The 22,760-nt window shown below is 39.1% G+C and overlaps 1 protein-coding gene across 8 annotated transcripts in view; it reads left to right on the top strand.

The window, feature by feature from the left end:
• The window catches only part of DNAH11 (dynein axonemal heavy chain 11), a 348,284-nt gene that overhangs the window by 102,765 nt on the left and 222,759 nt on the right, over nucleotides 1-22,760 (top strand). For 7 of the 8 annotated variants that reach the window (XM_021063431.1, XM_021063432.1, XM_021063430.1 and 4 more), the window contains 2 exons: nucleotides 12,479-12,628; nucleotides 15,672-15,905. In XM_021063431.1, coding sequence (XP_020919090.1) covers nucleotides 12,479-12,628; nucleotides 15,672-15,905 — 384 coding nt within the window. The remainder of the gene's footprint in view (nucleotides 1-12,478; nucleotides 12,629-15,671; nucleotides 15,906-22,760) is intronic. The other variant, XM_021063434.1, reaches the window with a different exon arrangement.

Below are 22,760 nucleotides of genomic sequence, written 5' to 3' on the forward strand. Positions count from 1 at the left end.
CCACTGGTTCCTAATGACTTGAAAACTCTTTTCATCCTAGAAGAGTTGGCACTTTTTTTTCCTTCCCTCATCTCGTGTGTGATGATGAGTGAAAGCTTCCCCATGACAGAGCTGTACTGAAGAAAGACACACTTTCCATGTGATGTGTTGTGTTGTGATGTCTAATGCGGGTAGCCGTGGGCCACACATGAGAACTGAACACCTGAAATGTGACAACCGAGGAAACAAATTTTAAACTCCAATACATTTTAGCTGATAGAAATTTAAAAACCAGTCTTTGATTCACTTATTGGAAAACATTCATTTGTTTGAAAAAAATCTGAGTGTGAATCTACTTTTGCAGCATATATTTTATGAAATCTAAAGAGAGATCAGATATTTCTGGTGAAAAATCCAAACTGAGATAATCCGTAAATATAAAAAATGCACCTGGTTTCAAAGGCTTAAAAGAATGTAAAATATCTCATCAGTAGTTTTTCTCTTAATTACACATTGAAGTGAAAATACTTTGGATAAATTAGGTCAAATAAAATACATCAAAATATATTTCACTTGCTTCTTTTTACATGTGTTAATGTGGCTACCAGAAAGTCCCTGCTGTGACAGATGAGGCCACAATGCGTTCTCTAAAATGACAAGATCAGTTATATACATGTTCAGGAATGTTTAATGTGTGCATCAAAGATATCCTTCGGTGGCACTGGACCAAATCTACATAAGATGAAATCTGCCAACATGTCTTTGGAGAAATCCCCCCAAATTGCAGTGTGAAACAGATGGCACTCCACTGATACCCTTAATAGACTGTCAGTATTGGCATTCAGACAGGTGCTTGTGAGAAATAAGTTTACTCTTAAACAATAAAAAGAACTTCTGGATTGTCAAGGGGCAAACATCTAAGACCCCACATTCCTGCAAGCACAGTGTGTTTAACTGTGTAGTACTTCCGGTCGGTGATCTCCGTGATGGAGGGAAGCGACCTCAGAAATTAGAATGATGTGGCTCAACAGTCACTCACAGGGAATCACCGCCTTCCTGACAAGGATTAGTCCTCTTTCCACAGTTAAGTGGAAAAAGGCTCAAGATGCATGTGGTTAGGTGGCTGCATACAAGAGTGAATGCGTTTTAGTTGAAATGAATCAAAAATCCCACCTTTTCTCAAGGAAGTAGAAGGTGGGAAGGCTCGTAAGTACCTACAGTGGAGGGAGGGTGTTGCCCTTGAGTTTTGGTTGGGGCTGAGGATGGAATGGGGAAGAGGCAGGAAAAGAAAACATACAGAAGATGGTCTTGGTTTTGACCTTCTTGCCATTGTCTCTACTTACCTTCAGCTAGGCAGCAAGAATCGAGGCTGTTCATCTGAGTGTAGTTTATTACAGCAGTTGCCAGTGAGAGTCTCCATTTGGCATAACTTAGGAATATGTTATATTTTCAATGGATGCCTTTGTATAGAGGCAGCCTGATACCCAAAGGACTTAGGCATTTAGGTATTTGACAAGGAAATAGACAATCTAGTTTTTAAGTAAATATCTCATAAATTATATATTCCGTAGAGATTAGCCCTGTAAAATAATTAATATATGTTTGACCACAAGTTGTATAACAATATATGTAATTTTGTTTCATTTTGCTAGTGTGTCGCCACTGCTTAGAATTGTGTTATGGCTCCTTTATTGGAATTCCTTCCACAGCCAATTTATAAATTACACAGTTAAATCAGGGTTAGTGCAATGTAGGATTACAATGCCACTTTAATATTATGAGATCAAAAAGTTGTCTTATAAATATGGGGTCCTGCTGCCAAAGAGTGTTAGGCCTTGCTGTGAAATCTAAAACTCTAAAACTCCTGGTCCTGGCCTTTGTTTGATGTCACTTGATAAAGGTTGTTCAGCTCCATCTTAAATTCAATGGGCAGGGCTTCTGGCTATAACACATTAGCTTTTAACAGAATACTTCCTTTGGGACCAACTAGAAACACTGGATAAAATAGTTTGGTAAATCTGTTTAAATGCACCAAAGAGTACCAAAGGAGTCTCAAAAAAGTCAAGGTTTCAGGGGCCAAGACATGAGCAGAGGGAAACCACAGAGAGATGTGCCTGACCTTTGCTACTGCTTTTTCCCCTATGACATTTGACAGTGAGATGTGGCCAAGGGTCTGAAAAGCTGATGAGAACTTTCATCAGTATCACAGAACAGGAAAGAAGGAGAAAAACACAATTAAAAAAAAAAAAACTGGGCTTAAGCCCCACCAAGGAAGATACTATCCAGAGAATCAAAAAGCAATAATGATTCATGATGGGCCAGGAACAAAAGTGAGCTTTGTGATGGTCCCAGCTGGCTTTCTTGAGAGAGTTTCTGGGCCTGGCACAGGGTGGGGCAGCCAGGCAGAGTCTGGTGGACTTGCTGAGTTGAAGGTTCCAAGCTGAGAGTCCAAGAAGGCCAAAATGATGAGAGTTTGCGAAACAGAGTGCGACAGAGGGCAAAGCTGTGATGGAGAGCCTGAGATCCACGGAGGCCTTCTGGAGTCCTTACCACCAGGAATGATTAGTCCTGGATTAGATCCTACGCTAGTTCTGCCAGACACATGTGAAAAGCAAGATACTAAGGCATCAGACTGCCTCCAAGTGATTTAAGTGAACTCCAGAACAAAGCTCAAGAAGATAAGAATAAACATATATTGCACACCAAGCAGGGTAAAGGCCACAGTGACTGACATTTTATTAAAGATAACCCGGGCATATGAAGAGGCAGGGATAGTTCAACCCATTGTGAGGAATCAATCAAAACTGACACATGATGAAAGATAATAGAAGAAGAAGAATGTATATACATTTGTGACTGGGCTACTTTGCTGCACAGAAGAAATTGACACAACATTGTAAATCAACTCTAATAAAAAAAACTGACACAGATGTTGGATGTAACAGGTAAGGACATTAAAAAATGTTTTAGCTGTATTCCATGTGTTGAAAAAGTTAAGCAGAGAGGGGGAAAAGAGAAAGTTTCATATGCGTAATTGGACATCCCCAAGTGGGGACCAAGAAGAGAGACAGAAAAAAATATTTGCCCACGAGCAGCCAAAAGATTTCCACATTGATGAAAAGTAGAAATCCATAGATTGAAGAGTTCAGTGAACCCAAACACAAGAAACATGAAGAAAACTACACCAATGCTCAAAATGGCCAAAACCAATGATAAATGTAAACGTCATCCATAAAGTCACATTATATCCAAAGGAATAAATGAGAGGATGATGAAAGACTTTGCAGTACAAGGGAGAGGATAATGATGGAGCCAACTTTAAAGTACTGAAAGAAAAATAACCTAGGATTCTTTACCCAGTGAAAAATTTTTTTTCTTTTTCTTTTTTCTTTTTGGCTTTTTAGGGCTACACCCACAGCACATGGAATTTCCCAGGCTAGGGGTCAAATTGGAGCTACAGCTGCCAATCTGCACCACAGCTCACAGCAACGCCAGATCCCCAACCCACCAAGCAAGGCCAGGAATTGAACCTGCATCCTCATGGATACTAGCTGGATTTGTTTCCACTACAACACAATGGGAACTCCTGAAACATTTTTTTTTTTAATGAAAGCAAAATAAAGTTTTCAGACGTTGAAAAGTTGGAAGATTTTATCACCAGCAAACTGGTAATACAAGAAATGTTAAAGGAAATGCTTCAGGCAGAAGGAAGACGATACCAGATGGAAATCTGGATCCAAACACACAAAAAATGAGCATCAAAATTGTTAATGTATGGAACTAGACAAAACAGGCACATTAGCCTTTCATCAGAAGGCGGAATAGTAGAAAATAACAGCTCAAAATCATGTAGGCATGAATTTAAATCCTGGCTCTTTTTAAAGATTTTTATTTTTTTCTATTATAGTTGATTTACAATATTCTGTCAATTTGTGCTGTACAGCAAAGTGGCCCAGTCATACACACACACACACATATACTTTTTTTCACATTATCCTCCATCATGTTCCATCACAAGTGACAAGATATACTTCCCTGTGCTATACAGCAGGATCTCATTGCTTATCCAATCCAAATGCAATAGTTTGTATCTACTAACCCCAAACTCCCAGTCCTTCCCACTCCTTCGCCCTCCCCCTTGGCAACCACAAGTCTGTTCTCCAAGTTCATGAGTTTGTTTCTTTTCTATAGATAGGTTCATTTGTTAATTTGTTGCTTTTCTGTAGATAGGTTCATATTAGAGTCCAGATATAAGTGATATTATATGGTATTTGTCTTTCTCTTTCTGACTGACTTCACTTAGTATGAGAGTCTCTAGTTCCATCCATGTTGCTGCACATGACATTATTTTGTTCTTTTCTATGGCTGAGTAATATTCCATTGTGTATATATACCTCATCTTCTTAATCCAGTCATGTGTTAATGGACATTTAGGTTGTTTCCACGTCTTGGCCATTGCACATAGTGCTGCAGTGAACACAGGGGTGCTTGTATCTTTCAATGAAAGTTTTGCCCAATAAGTCCTGGCTCTTCTGATTATTGGCTGTATTAATGCATTACTTTTCTGGACCTCAGTTGCCTTATTTACCAAAGGGGGAAAGTAGTAGGTAATTTCTCCATGATTTCTGAGCAAGTAGTAAAGCAAAGATATAAAGAACTGAGAAAGTGTTTAACATATAATGTAAAAATGGCCACAGATTCTTCATCTGTGCAATTTCAATGTGATGCTGCCATTTTTAGCAAAGGATAGAGTTTATTTCCCCATTTGGGTTGCCCTGTGACTTGTTTTGGCCAATGTATCATTAGCAAGAGGCTTGAAGAGCACTGGTATGCTAGAGCTTGCTTTCTTGCTGCTGTTTGGAACCCTATGACCATCTCATCATGAATAAGCCAAGGCTAGCCTGCAGGTTGAGGAGAAGCACGTGCCCATGCCCAGACCACCATCGGGACAGTATCACACATGGGAGAAGCTTTTTGCCACCAGCAAACTTTAAGTATATGAGAGCGCCTTACCGAGGGAACCCACAAACCCATGCACAGAATTGTGAGCTATGAAATTTTTGCTTTTTTAAGCCACTAAGTTTGGGGATGGTTTGTTACACTGTAAAAACGAGTTGATGTATGTTAGTTATATAGTCACATGATGTCTAAGTACAGAATATACACTCATTAGTAGCAAGGACCTTATGTGCTACTGGCGTAAAATAAAAGATTTTACTGGAATTTTAAAAAGAAAAACCCCAAATGATTTAAAAAAAAAAAAAAAGCAAGTACTAATCAGTGGAACTGGTTTTCTCTATGTTCTTTTTATTTTTGCTTTGTTTTTTTCTTCCTGAACTTACCTTGATATTATCTATGGCCTTGTTTTGACATCAGTGACTATGAGAGAACTGGTGAAAATATCATGAGTTGGTGTTTCTAACTCTTTACTAGGCTGAAATACTCTGCCTACTAAAGTATTCATTTCCCCATCTCATTGCAATTTGTACAAATATTTCCTTAAACTCTGACACGATTTGGCATTAGAAAAACACGTATATTCACACAATGAGCTATCAAGGTCAAATCTACCAAAAGGCTAAGATTAGAAAGACTCACAGTACTAAATAATGGTAAGGATGTGGAATGATGACAGTGTTCCTGTCTAGCAGTGTGTGCAGGTTGGTAAAACCACGCAGGAAGCCTGTGTGATAGTATCTTCTAGCTATGAATATGACAATACATTATTACCCAGAAATTCCTCTTCACTGTGTATACTCAGCAGAAGTGTATACAAGATGAACCAAAAGATGTGTACAAGAATTTTCATAGCTGGAGTTCCCGTCGTGGCACCGTGGTTAACGAATTCGACTAGGAACCATGAGGTTGCGGGTTCGATCCCTGCCCTTGCTCAGTGGGTTAATAATCCAGCATTGCTGTGAGCTGTGGTGTAGGTCACAGACACGGCTCGGATCCCGTGTTGCCATGGCTCTGGCGTAGGCCGGCGGCTACAGCTCCGATTCGACCCCTAGCCTGGGAACCTCCATATGCCGTGGGAGCGGCCCTAGAAATGGCAAAAAGACAAAAAAAAAAAAAAAAATTCATAGCTACAATACCCATCATACCCCCAAATGAAATAATCTAAATGTCCCTGAACAGTTGAAAGGATAAATGCATCATGTTATATTCGTGTAACAGAGTACCACATAGCAGTGAAAATGAAAACTAGTGCTATACGTAATAACAGGAATAAACCTCACTAACATGATGAACGATAGAAGGCAGACACTAGAATATGTATTGTATGAATCCACTGAGGTGAAGATAATGTCCATTTTTGAGAGGAGGGAATAGTGGTTGCTATGGGCCATGAGGAGTTTTTCAGGTACCAGTATATTCTGTTTAATTGTCTCAGTGGTTACAAAAGTTTTGTTCACTTTGCTAAAATATGTCAAGCTGAACACACATGACTTTTCACTTTTCTCTATTTAGATTTTTTGAAATGTTATTTAAAATCTCAGAATTTGAGTTGTCAACACATTTGTATACCTTTATATACACATGTTAAAAATGTTAAGGAAGACATGCAGAATCAGCACTGATAACGTAGGTTTGCTCAAGTTACATTAGTAAGTGAAAAATCAAATTGGAAAATATTGCATATGCTTTAATTTTGTCTTTAGTGAAAAACAAACCAAGAGATACTTGATACCTAGAATTGTTTATAATGGTTTACAAAATTTATACCAAACTAATTTAGTCTTTCTGGATTATATAATTACATGATGACTATTGAAAGTTTGAAAAATATAGAAATACAGACAAAAGATTTGATGCTATTTTTGAGGGATTATAGGGTTTTTTTAATTTTTTGATGTGTCTGTGTTTGTGTAGGTTAGAACCTATGTACTTAATCAAAATTGAAATACTCTTATACATATGATGTTTAATGTCTATAAAAGTTCTCGTTATATAAAAGTGCCATCACTGATTTAATCAACTTCTAGAAAACTTCTGCATATTTAGACTTTCACCAGTGTTGCATGTCCCTGTCCCTGTACTGTCACCTACAGAGTTTTTTTGGGTTTTTTTTATCTTTTTGCCATTTCTTGGGCCACTCCCGCAGCATATGGAGGTTTCCAGGCTAGGGGTCTAATCGGAGCTGTAGCCTCTGGCCTACGCCAGAGCCACAGCAACTCGGGATCCGAGCCGTGTCTGCAACCCACACCACAGCTCACGGCAATGCCGGATCCTCAACCCACTGAGCGAGGCCAGGCATCGAACCCGCAACCTCATGGTTCCTAGTCAGATTCGTTAACCACTGAGCCACAACAGGAACTCCTGTACTGAGTATTCTTAAAAAATAAAACAAATACCATAGGATAGCACCTAGATGTGGAATCTAAAATATGGCACAGATGAACTTTTCTACAGAACAGAAACAGACTCAGAGACATGGAGAACAGACTTGTGGTTGCCAAGGGGAGGGGAGTGGATGGACTGGAAGTTTGGGGTTAGTAGATGTAAACTATTGCACTTGGGGTGGGTAAGCAATGAGGTCCTGCTGTATAGCCCAGGGAACTATATCCAATCACTTGTGATGGAATGTGATGGAGGATAATGTGAGAAAAAGAATGTGTGTGTGTGTGTGTGTGTATATATATATATATATATATATATATATATGTATATATGTATATATATATATATGTATGTATGTATGGGTCACTTTGCTGTTCAGCAGAAATTGAGAATGTTGTAAATCAACTGTAATAAATTTTTTTTAAAAAATGTAAAATACAGCAACAAACTAATCAACATTTTAATGAATAGGCTTAAATTTTTGTATGTGCAGAAATAACGGAGTCATTTTTTTCTCTTGCTCTAGAGGATACTGTCTACAATAGCCAGGACTGTCTACATTATAGACATTATCTATCTTTTCACACATTATGAGTATTACCATCATTATGGAAAAATGAGTTAATGACTACATACGGATGAATGAGTCCTGAGGTGTTCACCATGCCAGGAGTGATATTAGGCCTTTGAGTCTATTTAATCTCAGTTAATCAGCAGCGACAACTTTCATCGATGGGCCAAATATGAAATTAGATATACGCAAAAAGCAAGGGGTAAACTTTGAGAAAGTATGGTTGCCATACAGAGAACATACAGCATAGCAATACATGGAAGTTATACATAGGAGTATGTATAAAAGCTGCACAATTTCATTTTTCTTCCCTTTGTTTTCTAGGTAAGGTAGGGTGGACTACTGATCTGATTGCTGTGTTACTTTGCATTTTAAATGATAAAATTACCTAGATGAGTGTGTGTGTGTGTGTGTGTTGTCTTTTTAGAACTACACCCACGGCATATGGAGGTTCCTAGGCTAGAGGTCCAATTGGAGCTGTAGCCATCGGCTTATGCCACAGCCACAGCAATGCATGATCGGAGCCGAGTCTGTGACCTACACCACAGCTCACAGCAATGCCGGATCCTTAACCCACTGAGCGAGGCCAGAGATCAAACCCACATCCTCATGGATGCTAGTCAGGTTCATTAACCTCTGAGCCATGACAGGAACTCCGAAGAGTGCATATTTTTTATTTTATTTCCAGGAAGATTATTATTAAAAAGGCAGCTCTCCTGTTGCATAGTTCTGAAAAATATGAATTTCAGTTACCAAGGATTGGTTACATAACACCATTCTCCTAACGACATGGTTCAGATTTCAGATACTGTGGTGTGTTAACTGTGAGTGACCTTGAAAAGCACAAATTTTGGTGCTAGTTCCTCAGTCCACAAAAATCACTGTGTCAAGAACAAATTTACATTTTGACATGTGACCAGTTACATCAGACCTCTCAAAGTCTGATTGTGGTTGGTCGTCACATACTTGTTACCGGATCCTCACGATGTCAGCAAACAGCATCGTGTGTTACCTCCTTGTCCCCAGTGAAGAATCCACATGACGTTTTATAAAAATAAACCATCGAAAGAGGGACTTGGTAATGGAGCTGGATGTATAGCAAAGAAGTGAAAATTGACAGCACTAGACATGAAATTTGAATCATATTGTTGCAGAAGAGAAAGCTGACTGGCAATGACGGAGTGATGACACTACACTATTTAGAGATTGTAGGCATGCAGCCAGAGGATTTTAGTAAAAATGAACTTTGTGATATAAAATGTAAACAGTGGTTGAGGCAAAAAGAAGGAAGAGGTCCCAACGGAAGCAACACCAGCAAGGAAAAAAAAGAAATAATCCAAACCAAAACATTTCACATTAAATAAACTCCCAGAAACTACAGGACCTGGAGAGCTCAAAGGATGAAATGCTGGCAGCCAGTCTTTAAAAGGAATATGATGATTATACAAACCATTGGAAGATATTGCCTGCTACCTTGAGCTCTAAGATGAGAGGGAGGCAACACTGTTCAAACTACTCTGGATAAGCTTCCTCTAAGGAAATTAAACATTTTAAAATGTTTTTAATATTTTCAGTTAGCATACTAAATATGAGTTTAATTTTGGGGTTTTTTTTTTTTTTCATTTCCCTGTACTTTTATAACCAAGAGTGAGAAGGATGTTGTAACACAAATTTTTAAAGGCCAGAGCACAGTTGTAGGTTCCCCCTGTTGATTGCAGATATTTGCACGGTGGTTTTTAGGACCCTGCACTGCTGTTTGAAGCAGGGGCTGCCTGTTTATGCACCAGTGCCTGGATCCACCTGACTTAATGTTAGCTAAGGCAACAGCATTTGAGTTTTTGTTGCTCACCTTGTAGAAACCTACTCAAGACAGGACAAAATGATTGAATTTCATGGTTTAAAATGTTCAAATCCATTCTCTTTCTTTAGTGAGATAAAAAGAAGGGCCTCTGAGGCAATAGGCAATAATTTTTATGTTTTGTGGGTTTGGGTGTTTTTTTTTTTTTTTTGGTTTGGTTTGGTTTGGTTTTTATAAAAGAAAAGCTCTTTCCAAAGAGCAAACGAGGAAGAAGGAATTTTAATGTTGTCTTAACAAGTACAAAGGAATCTCATTGGAAATGGAACAGATCGAAGAGCAACGACATCCGTGTTAGTTTACAAACAGTCCTGTTCTCTTAGAAGCGCTAAGTGGAAGACAGAGTAGGAAAACCTCCGGCTTCAAACAGGCCAGGTATAAATCACAGGAGAACTGCACTCCACGGGGTCTGCGTTTCCTGGTCACCCACTGAGTGACTCCAGGACTAGGAGTTCTTTTGAAATGCTTTCCTCACCCAGCAGTGGTGTGTGAGGGTGTCTCATGACTGAGGTCTCATTTCTCCTGCTGCTTTGTACCTGAATATTACTTGGGCCTGTTACCCACTAGAAGCCTTTAAACATACATGCACTTCCTGGCCTCACCAGCTGTGACAGTGAATTGTTAGATGACTGGAGATACTTGATTTATATACTTATATATAAACATCTTTTGGGTTATGTACAAGGATGCAGAGGATAATCATAACCTGAGCAGCGTTCATCGCTACCCCTCTGTCTACACTGCGAGTCTCAAAAACTCATCTGTTTTAAACTCAGAAGATTTCTTGCTGTGATATTCTTCAGTACCATAACAGCAAATACAGCAAAAATGTTAAGGCTAAAATCTTCAAAGATTAAATCACCCTTAAGGAGTCCCTTACCCCTATTGGTATGGGTCTTGTCACATAGGAAATTTAGAGAGTTTGCTGCTGTTCCTCAAAGGTGCTGTTGTGGTAGTTATCAATACAGTTAAATTTTATTTCCAGGAAAGCGATGCAGAGATGGCTGCAGTGCTGTATGCTGGGAAATGTTTGATAGCTTGAACCATCTTCTGATTGTCAGCACCTTTTATTATTCTCTTTACTGATGTGAAATTCACATAACATCAAATGAGCCATTCTAACGTGTATGATTCAATGGCATTTTGCACATTCACAATGTTGTGTATCCATCACCCTTATCTCGTTCCAAAATATTTTCATCACCCCCTGAAGAAAAACCCCATGCCCATCAGGAAGTCACTCAGCCTTGCTTCTCCCCCGGTCCACTAGCAGCCACCACTGGTTTCTGTTTCTATGGATTTACCTACTCTGGCCATTTCATGTACATGGAATCATACAACATAGGATCTTTTATGGCTGTTCTTTCACATAGCATGATATCATCAAGGTTCATCTATGTTGTAGCAAATACCAGTACTTCATTCCATTTTATGGCCAGACCATGTTCTGTTTTATAGATTCGCCACAATTTGTCCATTCATCCATCAATAGACATTTTGGTTGGTTCCACCTTTTGGCTCTTGTGAGTGATACTGCTGCACAGGTATTTGAGCACTTGTTTGTAATAGAAGTGCACTTGCTGAGTCCTATGGTGATCCTGTTTCTAAGAAACCACCAAAATATTTTCTGCTTAGCAACGTTTAGTTATAGGCTGTGTAAGGAAGGAATGTTTCTTCCTTCTCCTGGTTCTCCCTTTGGTTCACTCTGCCCTTTATTCAGTGCCCCCAGGGGAGGTAGAGCATCTTACCTGACTGATAACCTACAGAAGGTATGTCTTCCTCTCCTTTCCTCCACACTGGTCCCTCTGGGTGGAGAGGCCCTCCCTGCTCTGGGTTGATATGACTGATGGATAAGTATTGCTGATTCTTTGGTTCTCTTTGGGAGCCAGTTGAGCTCTCCTCTCTGAACTGGACTTGAGCAGAACAAATGCTGATCTTTGTCTTTTTAACTCGATTTGTCTTATTTTTCAAGTAGTCTGGAACCTGCACAGGGTTCAGTATGCCATTTATTGGGGGATCCTGTGGGGAGCCCACGACTTAGGATGTAAAAGATTGTGATGCCATAAGTATTGAAGCTTTGTAGACATGGCCTGGATTTGGAGATTTTAGATCTAACTGCTACCTATTCTTAGCAATCTCAACTTGATGAACTCACCTAATATTTTCCCTTCATTTTTGGGGGGAGGTTGGCAATGAAATGGGGTATCCCGTTCACTTTTCTTATGTAACAAATATGCTGAGGCTCATGTAAGTAGGAAAGCAAGTGAAAATAACATAGGACCCAGCAGGAGAGTACAGTTGTAATATTTTCACATCAGAACTTAACACAGCTCTTTTACAGTATAAGGTTTTTTGTGGTGTAAGTAAAGTAATATGTCTGAATTATAAAAACTTGACCACAAAATGCCCAGCAAGATTTGCTCCAGGGATGTGGCACAGATAGAGAAGCTGGTCAGGCTCTAACCTTTAAGTAGAAAATAAATAACTTACTATTAAGCATTCACCTCCCAACACCTGATGCTATGAGGTGATCAGAGTACCTGGCCACTTCTCCATCAAGGCCATTTCAAATTCTGGAATTGAGGAAGGGATTCTCATTGGGAAGGAAAACATTTCAAGGCGACTCTGTAATGACATAAAGACAGTTTTGGAAATTCATTTAGCCACATCTCTAGATGACCAGACTACATCTCCAGTAAGAAATGCTCTTAACTGTTGTAATTTTATCTTAGGTTACACGCCACCTTTCAAAGCTCTTCGACAGCATCGCAGATCTGCGATTTGAGGATGATCAGGATGTTTCTGCATCCAGAGCAGTTGGAATGTACAGCAAAGAAAAGGAATACGTCCCATTTTCAGCCACATGTGAATGCACGGGCCATGTAAGATTTGCTTATGAGGTTCTCTATGCTAGAGGAGTACTGGGAAGGATAATTTTAGGAAGTTGAATTAATAAAAAAAAATCAGCTCATGTCAAATGCAGCTCCAGTTAGTTCTGTGCAGAGATCCTGTGTACCTGTGTCTGTATGACAGAGGGCGACACTGCCCTGCTTTCCACTCTGCTCATCGAGCTTCCAGCCTGCAGGGACTCAGAGATGCTAGCAGTTGAGCCAAACAGGAGAGACTGTCACAGACTGAACGAGAGGACCCCTAAATGAGTACCAAATGCAAACCAGCGACTCTGTCTCCCATAGAGCGTATTGTTTTCGCCACTGTTCAGAGGACACAGGAGGGTTAGGGTGAAACAGCACCTTGCAGTGAAACATGTTTTTTAAAGAGGCTGTGGTTTGGGATCCCGATATAGATGTTGTAAATGGCTGCTCGTAAAGTTGATTGAGTCCGCTAAGCTGATGTCATGTACTCTAATTACCATGTGCACAGACAGTTAAGTTAACATATTTTCTTCTCTTACAGATGAATACCTCAGATATATTCTTAGCAGTTATCTGTAAGAATGGCTCACTGTGATTTATGAAAGAGCTCTTGGTGTTTTCAGATGATTTAGAGGAATTGCATCTTTTTATGACCATGCTTGTATAGCTTGAGTTAATCCACAGAGTAACTCAGACGGCAGCCTCTCTTACAGAACAGTTTGGGTTGAGGCAAGGGGTTCCTTGAAGGGTCCCTTGCAAAAATGTGCTGGCAACCTTTTTTTTTTTTTAACAGGGGTTTTCTTTATTCCTCTCTGTTACTTTTTAATATTGTACCAGAAAAATGCTGCCAAATGCAGGGGAAACAGATGGCAGAATACTTTGATTAAAGTATATTTTTGATCTCTTGGGCTCTTTAGGATATCATTACAATGATTAGAAAAAGTCACCATAAACTATCTTGACAAAAGCGTGCTGCCGTCTGCCTCCTCCCCGGCAGACTGCCAGCTGACTGGCATTGCGCCCAGAAGGAGGACAGTCCAGTTGATAGATGTGAGTTCACTAGCAGGAACTCTTGGTATTGAAAGTTTCCCAGTGCTCTAATTTATTCTATATGAGCAACTTCTTTGAGAGGCTTTGGGGCATATACCTTATTTACCTTCTAATTGCCTTTGTTTTATGAAAAGATGCTTTTACCTTAGGTCTTCTCTCTCCCCATCATCCTGAACTTTTATGTTTGGTTCCTCCCAATTTTAGCTATTTGCATTTATTTGCCAAGTGTTTATTGAATACCTACTATGTGCCAGCTGTTGGGTTCAGCTTTTGGCAATCCAGAAATGAATAAGACGTGGCTCCTGTCCCCCTGTCCTGGGGGAACTCTTAGGCTCATTGAAGAAATGAATATTCACATAAGTAGTGATAATTCTTGTTATAGAGGTTTGGGCAGAAGCTGTTAAAAGACCAGGAAGTAGGGGTTCAAGCACTTACCTCATCAGGGCTTAGTTCTCAAGTTCCACTGAGCTGATCTGCTGTTGTTGGCATGGTCGCATGATATACTTTGTAGGTAGGCTTGGTCTTCTCAAATGGACTGGAAAGTTCTCAAGAACAGGTGGCTATATTGAGGATATGGATCCCAGAGTATCTGAGTGATGCTCATATGATACCTGATTTACTGAAGGAACTTGTTGCTTGCTGACACTACGTTGTGCTAGAGTGACTAAAGTAGTGATTAGGTCCCCTGCACTGGGCATGTGAACAAAGGCCAGCTAGGAAGCCAGGAGAGAAGGCTCTTAGGGCATTGGGATGTTGGGGTCCTGCCAGAGCAATGCTTCCTTTTTCTTCCAATATGGGAGGCTGTCAGCTCATTGACAACACATCACTCCTCCCCAGTTCTAGGAATGAAGGTTACTGCTGTCTTCACAGAGGCAGGGAAAGAAATCAGCTGGATAATCTTCAGCATCTCATACAGTCCTTAGAGCTTATGTATTACAGTCATTTTTTATTGCTATGCTCAGTTACTTGCAAATGATGTAGGTATCTTTTTTGTTATATAATACCATCCCCAGGTAACAGATAAATGGATAAATGGAGCAAAGCATATTTGAATTGGATGGAAAACTGGCTTAAAAATATTTGTGGGAACAAAACAAACTTCAAATGGATTTTTTTAAAAGATTAATTTTCACAAGTCAGCAGTTGTCCTGTCTCTCATACTCTCCTGCTGTCTAATTTCTGACAAGTGTGAAGATGAGAGCCAGTAGGGAATATAATTAAGATACTTGCTGAAAACACTTTGTCTTAAGACTGGGAACTATGAAGGTTTTAGGGTGGAATCTTCAGTTGATTTAAAAATTATCCAAAAATACATTTAAAAAATCAATTTCCTAGACTCACAGACTTAGCAGATTGATGGTTACCAAAGGGGAAAGGGGGAGTGTGGGATTAACAGATACACAGTGCTATACATAAAATAAACAAGGACTGACTGTATAGCACAGGGAGCTCTATTCAGTAATCCTAACCTACAATGGAAAAAGTCTGAGAAAGAATATATATGTGTCTGTATGTGTTTGTGTGTGTAACTGAATCACTTCGCTGGCACACTGAAATTAGCACAACATTGTAAATCAACTATATGTCAATTTAAAAAATCAATTTCCTCTTATTTACAAATCGCTAGAATTTTACTGTAGCATATTGGCTTTGATGTTTGGTTTCTCAAAATACTGTGTGTTACTAGAGGGGATCTTGGTCTAGAACACTCTGGTCTTGAAATCTGAAAAATGAATAATTGGGAACACTTAGAATGTTTAGAGTGTGGAAATTTTATCATCCAGCTGGTAGGTAAATAAGATGTGCCATGTCCCAGAAGAAGACAGATTCTCGTTGGAAAGACTTCACCACTTTGTAGTTAACCTGTTCTTTTCACTTGTGTTTCTAGTACAGGGATTTAACATAAGTTCATCTCAGGCCTCTGTCTCTGCCTAGCCTCCAAGCCTGTGAGCAGGCGTTCACAGTTAAGCCTGTGTTAGAACATTTCCGTTTGCTTCAAAAGGTGGAGACGTGGCTTTTGCAGCTGGAACAGATCATGAAAGAGACGGTGCGACATTCTATCACAGAAGCCATCGCAGCCTATGAGGACAAACCTAGGGAAGTATGGATTTTTGACTTTCCTGCTCAAGTTGCACTAACTAGCTCACAAATCTGGTGGACCACTGATGTAGGCATAGCCTTCAGTAGGCTGGAGGAAGGCTATGAAACAGCCCTAAAGGATTTCCATAAAAAACAGGTATTTCATAGATTCATGATTTTGAGACTTATAGGGACTTGAAAAGATGAGTTCCTTCCTCCCTCCCTCCCTTTCTCCCAACCTTTGTTCCTTTCTTGTTCATGGAGTGTCATCTGTGTGGAAGGCATGATGCTAAGATTTTACCAGTCACTGGTTTAGCTTTCCATTTTCCAGCTTGATGTTTTCCTCCTTCTTGTTTTCTACATGGGCTTAAAAAGCATCTATCCTGCCCATTATCTCCCAAGGATCTAGTGTATCACACACACCGAGATACTGTAGCTATTTTCCCCCCCTGTGTAAGACTCTCCATCTAGGCTGATCATGTGTTTATTACCAAACAGGTACATGATTTGCTTGACTCAAGAAAATAAAGGACAGTTTAACAAAGATAAATGTTTTCATGTATTTTGGTTTTCTGTTAATGATAAATCACAGACGCCCACCTTTGGAAAATAGTCTGTTTTGAACTCCGCTTTCTTCATCCCAGTCACACTTTGACCTCCCCTTAAGCCTCCCATCTTAAGGTGTGTGCTCTTAGCTGTGGACCACTTCCGAGATAGCACCTTTCTCTTGGCTGATAGAGTAACAACATGAGGCTTATCTTGCGGGGCCAAGTTGCTCAAAGTATTTTCCATGTGCCAGCAACCTCAGCATCATCAGGAAGTTTGACAGAGATACAAAAATCTCAAGGCCTAGCTCGTACCTACTGGACCCGAATATGCTTTTTAACAAGATCCCAGGATATGTGTGTGCAGTCAAGTTTGGGAAGCACTGCTTTGGTATATTTTGGAAAGAACTCTTCCAGCGTGATTTGCACAAGCATAATATATTAAAATGAATATTATTTTAAAAAAGGATATTAGATTTGGGGAGGTGTTTAAATATACATGTATGTCACATTCACACTAGAAATGATAAAATTCGTATTCCTTTATCTGGCTGTCCCAGATTCAGTGCCCTTCCCTCCTGCCATCTTCTGGTTGACTTTGACAGTCTGACCGCTGGTCACTTCCTGCCCTCTTGGTGCTTGCATTCTGCCTAACTGCTACTGGTTCTTGCCTCTTCTTCCTAAGGCCCTTAGAATCCTTTTATCGGATCTCCACTTCCCATTTTACTTGCTGTTGTTTAACCTTATTTTGTATTAACCTTCCCACAACCCTTTAATTGTTGTTGTTTTAAATCTTGATTTGTCAACATATTTAGCAATGATTTTCCTCACTTTTAAAACCCCTGTGTCTTATTTCCAAGTCCGGCTCTCCTTTGAAAATATATCTTGTAGCAGTTTGCTCAGTGATGGATAGATAATAGGTAGGGATTTTTCTGATCTTTTGTCTTTATTTTGACTTCCTTGATAGTTTAAGTGGAGAATTCTAAATTGAGAATTATTTTCATTCAGAACTTTGAAAATATTATTGATGGTGTCATAAAGTTTTAGATCCAGTTGTTTTTTCATCATAAGCAATCTGTCTTTGGCTGATTTTAAGATTTTATTTTTTCTCCTTGTGATTCTGATGTTTTATTATACTCTGTTTAGTTGTGAATTTTTTTTCATGCTTTTAAAATTCAGTTTGCTGGGGTTCCCATTGTGGCTCAGCAGGTTAAGAATCCGACTAGTATCCATGAGCATTTGGATTCAATCCCTGGTCTTGCTTGGTGGATTAACAATTGGATGTTTCCATAAGCTGCAGCATAGATCGCAGCTGTGGCTTGGATCAGGCGTAGCTGTGGCTGTGGTGTAGGGTGGGAGCCGTAGCTCCAATTTGACCGCTAGCCCAGGAACTTCAATATGGCACATGTGCAGCTGTAAAAACAAAAAAATTCACTTTGCTGAAGACTGAGTGAAGTTCGTGAACCTTCCATTCATGTCTGTCTTTAGCTTGGGAAAGTTGTCCCCCATTTTTTTCTTTGATGCCACCTTCTGTTTGCTCTATCGTCTTCCTTTGGAATTTTATCAGCTCTATGTTGAGCCTTCTGATGTGATCTGCCCTGTCTTTTAACCACTATTTCATGTTTTCAAACTCTCTACCTTTTTGTGCTACAATTTATTTTTTTAAAATTTTTCTTGAATTTATTTATGTTTGCTTTTTAGGGCTGCACTTGTGGCATATGGAGGTTCCCAGGGTAGGGGTCTAATTGGAGCTACAGCTGCCGGCCTACACCGCCACCACAGCAACACCAGATCTGAGCTGCATCTGCGACCTACACCACAGCTCATGGCAATGCTGGATCCTCAGCCCACTGAGAGAGGCCAGGGATCGAACCCACAACCTCATCTTTCCTGGTCGGATTCATTTCCACCGCACCACAACGGGAACTCCCCTGTGCTACAATTTAGATGGTTTTTAGACTCTATCTTCTAGCTCCCTAACTTTTCTCCATGTAGTATAATGATGAAGATAAAAGAAACCAGGGGCCAGAACACATAGATTAAATCTTGCCTTGGCCATTTTATTAGTTGATAACTTTGGGCAAGTTACTGAGCCACTCTGTGCCTCAGTTTTATGATCAGTAAAACAGGGATGATAATAGCACCTGCATCCTGCTATTTTAGAGGATTAAATTATTTAAAAGTACTTGACAGAATTTAAGTACTATGTAAGTGTTAGCTATTGCTCATATGATGAAAATAATGATTACAATAACAATGCTGTCTAATGTGATGCATAATTTAAGGAGTTCTTACCAACAGTTATCATAAAGTTTTTCAAACATGAAACAACTGGAAGAATTATATAGTGATATGCATGCCTACCACCTAAATTCTACAATTAACATTTTGTTTCATTTTCTTATTTTCTTATCATATTATCTATGCTTTTTCCAATCCTCTGTCATTCCATCAACCAATATTATACTTACGATTCCTTTCAAGGAAGTTACGAGTGTCAGTCATCTTTATCCCTAAACATAAATACATACCTATTTCATCAGTTTAATTTCAGTCGTTATATCTCAATTTCCCAAAGTTCTTTTTGGTTCTTTAAAACAGTCAGTTTCTGATGACATCTATTCATTATAGGTTTTCTTCTTCTGTCTCCTTTAGGTTGTTCTGCTAACTCTTTTGAGGCTGGGTCTTCTTTCAGTTTGAATTTTAATTGTTTTGTGTGTGTGTGTGTGTTCATTTTAAAAGATTATTTTTTTCTGGAGGAATTTCATGAGTCCTCCATTGAGCTGATGTTGCTACATGTTTTTCTGCTTGTTTCTTCCAGGTTTCTACAGGTTTTATGAGTTCTGGATTAATTTTGTGGTTAATTACTCTGTCGAGGATTCCCAGATCATAGTGACAGAGTCAATTTAAATGCTATAGCTTAAGCCATGTCAGATGCCTAAGATTTTGATGTCTTTTAGGGGACTGTTTTCTTTTCCAAAGTGCCAAGATGTTTCAGGCTTTCTTCTTGCTCCTCTGAGATGATGGGTAGAGTTGTTCTAGAACCGTTTATTGGATATGTAATAGTCTAGATCTTAGCTTTATGTCAGTATCTCAGTTCCAACTCCCTGCCTTGCTCAGGAAATACAAGAGGCAGAGACAGAAATGTCCTGTTGCACTTAAACTTCAGTCTCTGATGCTTGGGTCTCTATGCAAATCCTCCTTTAGGCTGCCATGGCCTTAGCCTGTTAACCTCAATGTACTGCTCTGGCTTGGATGCACATCTTGGCATGAGGGAATATCACCCACTCTCTCCCAACCCTTTCTCTTCCTTCCTCCCTCCTCTCTCTTTGCACCTTTCTCATGTTTTGCTATGTACTTTGCATGTGAATATGTTTTGTTTAATGTCCTCTGTATAAATAAGGGAATCGTCCATTCAGTTTAACCCAATGTGTTGCAAGACTACCTATTGTTTTATTACTGCTGCTAAAAACTGGCTATTTAAGTTGTTTTTATTTTTGGCTATAGTTAATTATACTGTAGTAAACAGCCCTGTGTCGACATGCATGTTGCACATATTTTTCTTTATTCCTTCAAGATGAATTTCTAGGTATAAAATAGCTAGGTCAAAGAACATACCCTTTTTAAGCCTTTGAAGCATCATACCAAGTTTAGCTTCCTAATACCAATGTATGTAAATTGTCCATTCCCTCCCTGTCATCATCATTGGGTTGATTCATTTTATTTTTAAAGCTAAAGTTATTCATATTCCACTAGCTTTAGCTTATCCAGCTAATTAACAAAATTTAACTTTGTTCCCATTTAAAATTGCTTTAAACTTTTCCATTTTGTTCAAAAGTTATAATAATGCTTCTTTTTCATGTTAGATGAGAAGTAGACAAAGGATGGTTTATGAAGAAAGCATTTATGCGCTTAATTATGAAACAGTTCTAGCATGAATTGAAATGTTTGACAGACCAGCCAACTGATGCCTTTAATACAGTATTTCAATGTTACCACTGATACTAATATGCATATTAGAGAAGCTAACTTTTGAATACGGTTAAAGCTGTAGTTTGATTCATGAGAGGTGTGTGCATCTAAATTGAATCTCCTTTGGTTTTTGCTCTTTAAAAATGCATGGAACCATCTGCTGGAATTCATTTTTAATTAAAATCACTCTTGCTAATACTGTGAGCAGTTTTTAAGATGAACTTTAGTCTTTTAAGGCAGCTTAATTTCAAAACTGAAAACAGAAGTGGCTATAACTGATGATCTACCTGAACAAGTAATTTCTTTCCTTAGTTCTCACTTTCAAATTGTGGTGAGATAAAGTAAGATAATTATTTTGAACCCTGTTTTTCCCCTAGACATACTGTGATTGTATGCTAGATGATTTGGGGCTTAAAGACAGAAATACTGCATTTTGGAAATATATCCCTGCCTTGCCAGAGTCTTTGGAAATTAAAACAAAACAGGATTTCTCAGATTTGAGGGTTCCTTGGCAAACATATTTTATTTTGTGGGCTTGGGATCTGGAACAAAAGTTTTACCACTCTTCCTTTATTATTGAGTTGTGTGAAAATCATCAAAAAAGATGGAAGGAGTTCTTGCCATGTCACAGTGGGTTAAGAATCCGACTGCAGTTACACAGTGCGTATTGAACATGAGGTTGTTTCTTGTGTTTTTGTTTTCACTTTTAGAAGGTGTGATCTGATAGGCTCATGCTTCATAATATAGCAGGAACCTACAAGACTGTGAGTAGAGCCCATATTTTCTACTACAGCTCTCACCTGTTAAAAGAAAATTTTTTCCACAGACAATTTGTTGATATAGTAGGCTTTGGTTCAGTGATTCATGAATCAGGCAGCATTGTCTGCAGATGGAAAGGAGCCATAAAGGGTGAGAGATTTTTGTAGACCTAAGTGGGCAGGAATCAGGAAATTATGCCGGGTTTTTGCTGATTAACTAAAACATGATTACTTTCCTTAAATGGAGCAAAGGGAGGCCTTGAAGCTGGGTCAAGTGACATGTGCTGAGCAGGTATGTGCTGCTCAGTTGTCCTCAGCCTGCATTTTTTGGGAGAGCCCAGCACAGACACAGTTAAGTTCTAGTTTTGCTAACATGAAGCTTAGCATGAGCAACTCCATCCTTGCCCAACCTGGTTACTTTAACACATCTAAAATTATATTGAAAGACAAGGTATACAAAAAAGTCCTATTGTACCTGGAAATACTGAACTAGATAATGTGAGGAATGTGTTGACAACAAATGGAATTGAAATGATAGATAACCAAGAGCAGAGACAATCACATTCCAGACATATTAAAAAGAAGCTATTGCAATGATGAGCCTGTTTTATTGTGACAAAATTCCAGGAAAATTACAAACCTAGCTTCAATAAATGTAAAATATCATGTGGTGCTCATGGACAGTGGTCATTGACAATTATTGGATGTTGGACAAGTGGACAGTTGGAACCATTTCTGCCTCCTGTATGCCCCAGGAGACTGTCAGTGAGAATGTTTGTCCCCAGGATAAAGCTCTGGGGAATACTTCATAAGCAAAGTGAGACATTTCTTGTGGACTTCTGCCATGACTGTGTTTTCACCCTCAAGTTCAGGTTGGGCAACTTTTCCTGTGCAGGATGAATTAGTAAATATCTTAGTCTTAATGGGCTATGTAATCTCTTTGACAGCCACTCATCTCTGCTTTGGTAATAGGAAAGAAGCCATGGGCAGTTATTAAATGAATGGGCATGACTGGGTTCCAGTCAAACTATAAAAGCAGATTGTGGGCCAGATTTGGCTAATGGCCTGTAGTTTACCAACAACCCCTGTTCTAGAGAAAGAAGCAGATCCTGAAGTAATTCACGATCTGCACAATGACAGATGGAGGTAAGAGAAAAAGAGATTTATTATCCATTTAGACTGTGAATCCAGTCTGATCCATTAACTTGAGAGTTGGTTCTTTGAACAGATCAAACACTGACAAAGATTTGCAGTTTAGAGGAGAAAGCAAAAACAACAAAGGAAAAGGGAAAAGAAATATAACTTCCATGAGAAAGATTTTAAAGAAGACTGTGCAACACTACTTGTGACTTTATGCTCATATTTAAGTTGAAAATCTAAATTAAATGGATAATTTTCTAGGAACACTGTTTCTCAGATTGATTTGGAATGAGGTAGGAAATTTAAGTACACCAGTAGCCACATAGATCATTGAAATGATAATCAAGTTAAAATTTAAGGCGTTCCCATCATGGCTCAGTGGTTAATGAACCCAGCTAGTATCTGTGAGGATGCGGGTTTGATCCCTGGCTTTGCTCAGTGGGTTAAGGATCCGACATTGCTGTGGCTGTGGTGTAGGCCAGCGGCTACAGCTCTGATTGGAGCCCTAGCCTGGGAACCTCCATATGCTGTGGGTGCAACCTTAAAAAGACAAAAAAATTTTTTTTTAATTTCACAATGTGTATTCTGTAAGTAGAG

The sequence above is a fragment of the Sus scrofa genome, chromosome 9 (genome assembly GCF_000003025.6).
Source record: "Sus scrofa isolate TJ Tabasco breed Duroc chromosome 9, Sscrofa11.1, whole genome shotgun sequence".
In the NCBI taxonomy this organism is placed as follows: Eukaryota; Metazoa; Chordata; class Mammalia; order Artiodactyla; family Suidae; genus Sus; species Sus scrofa.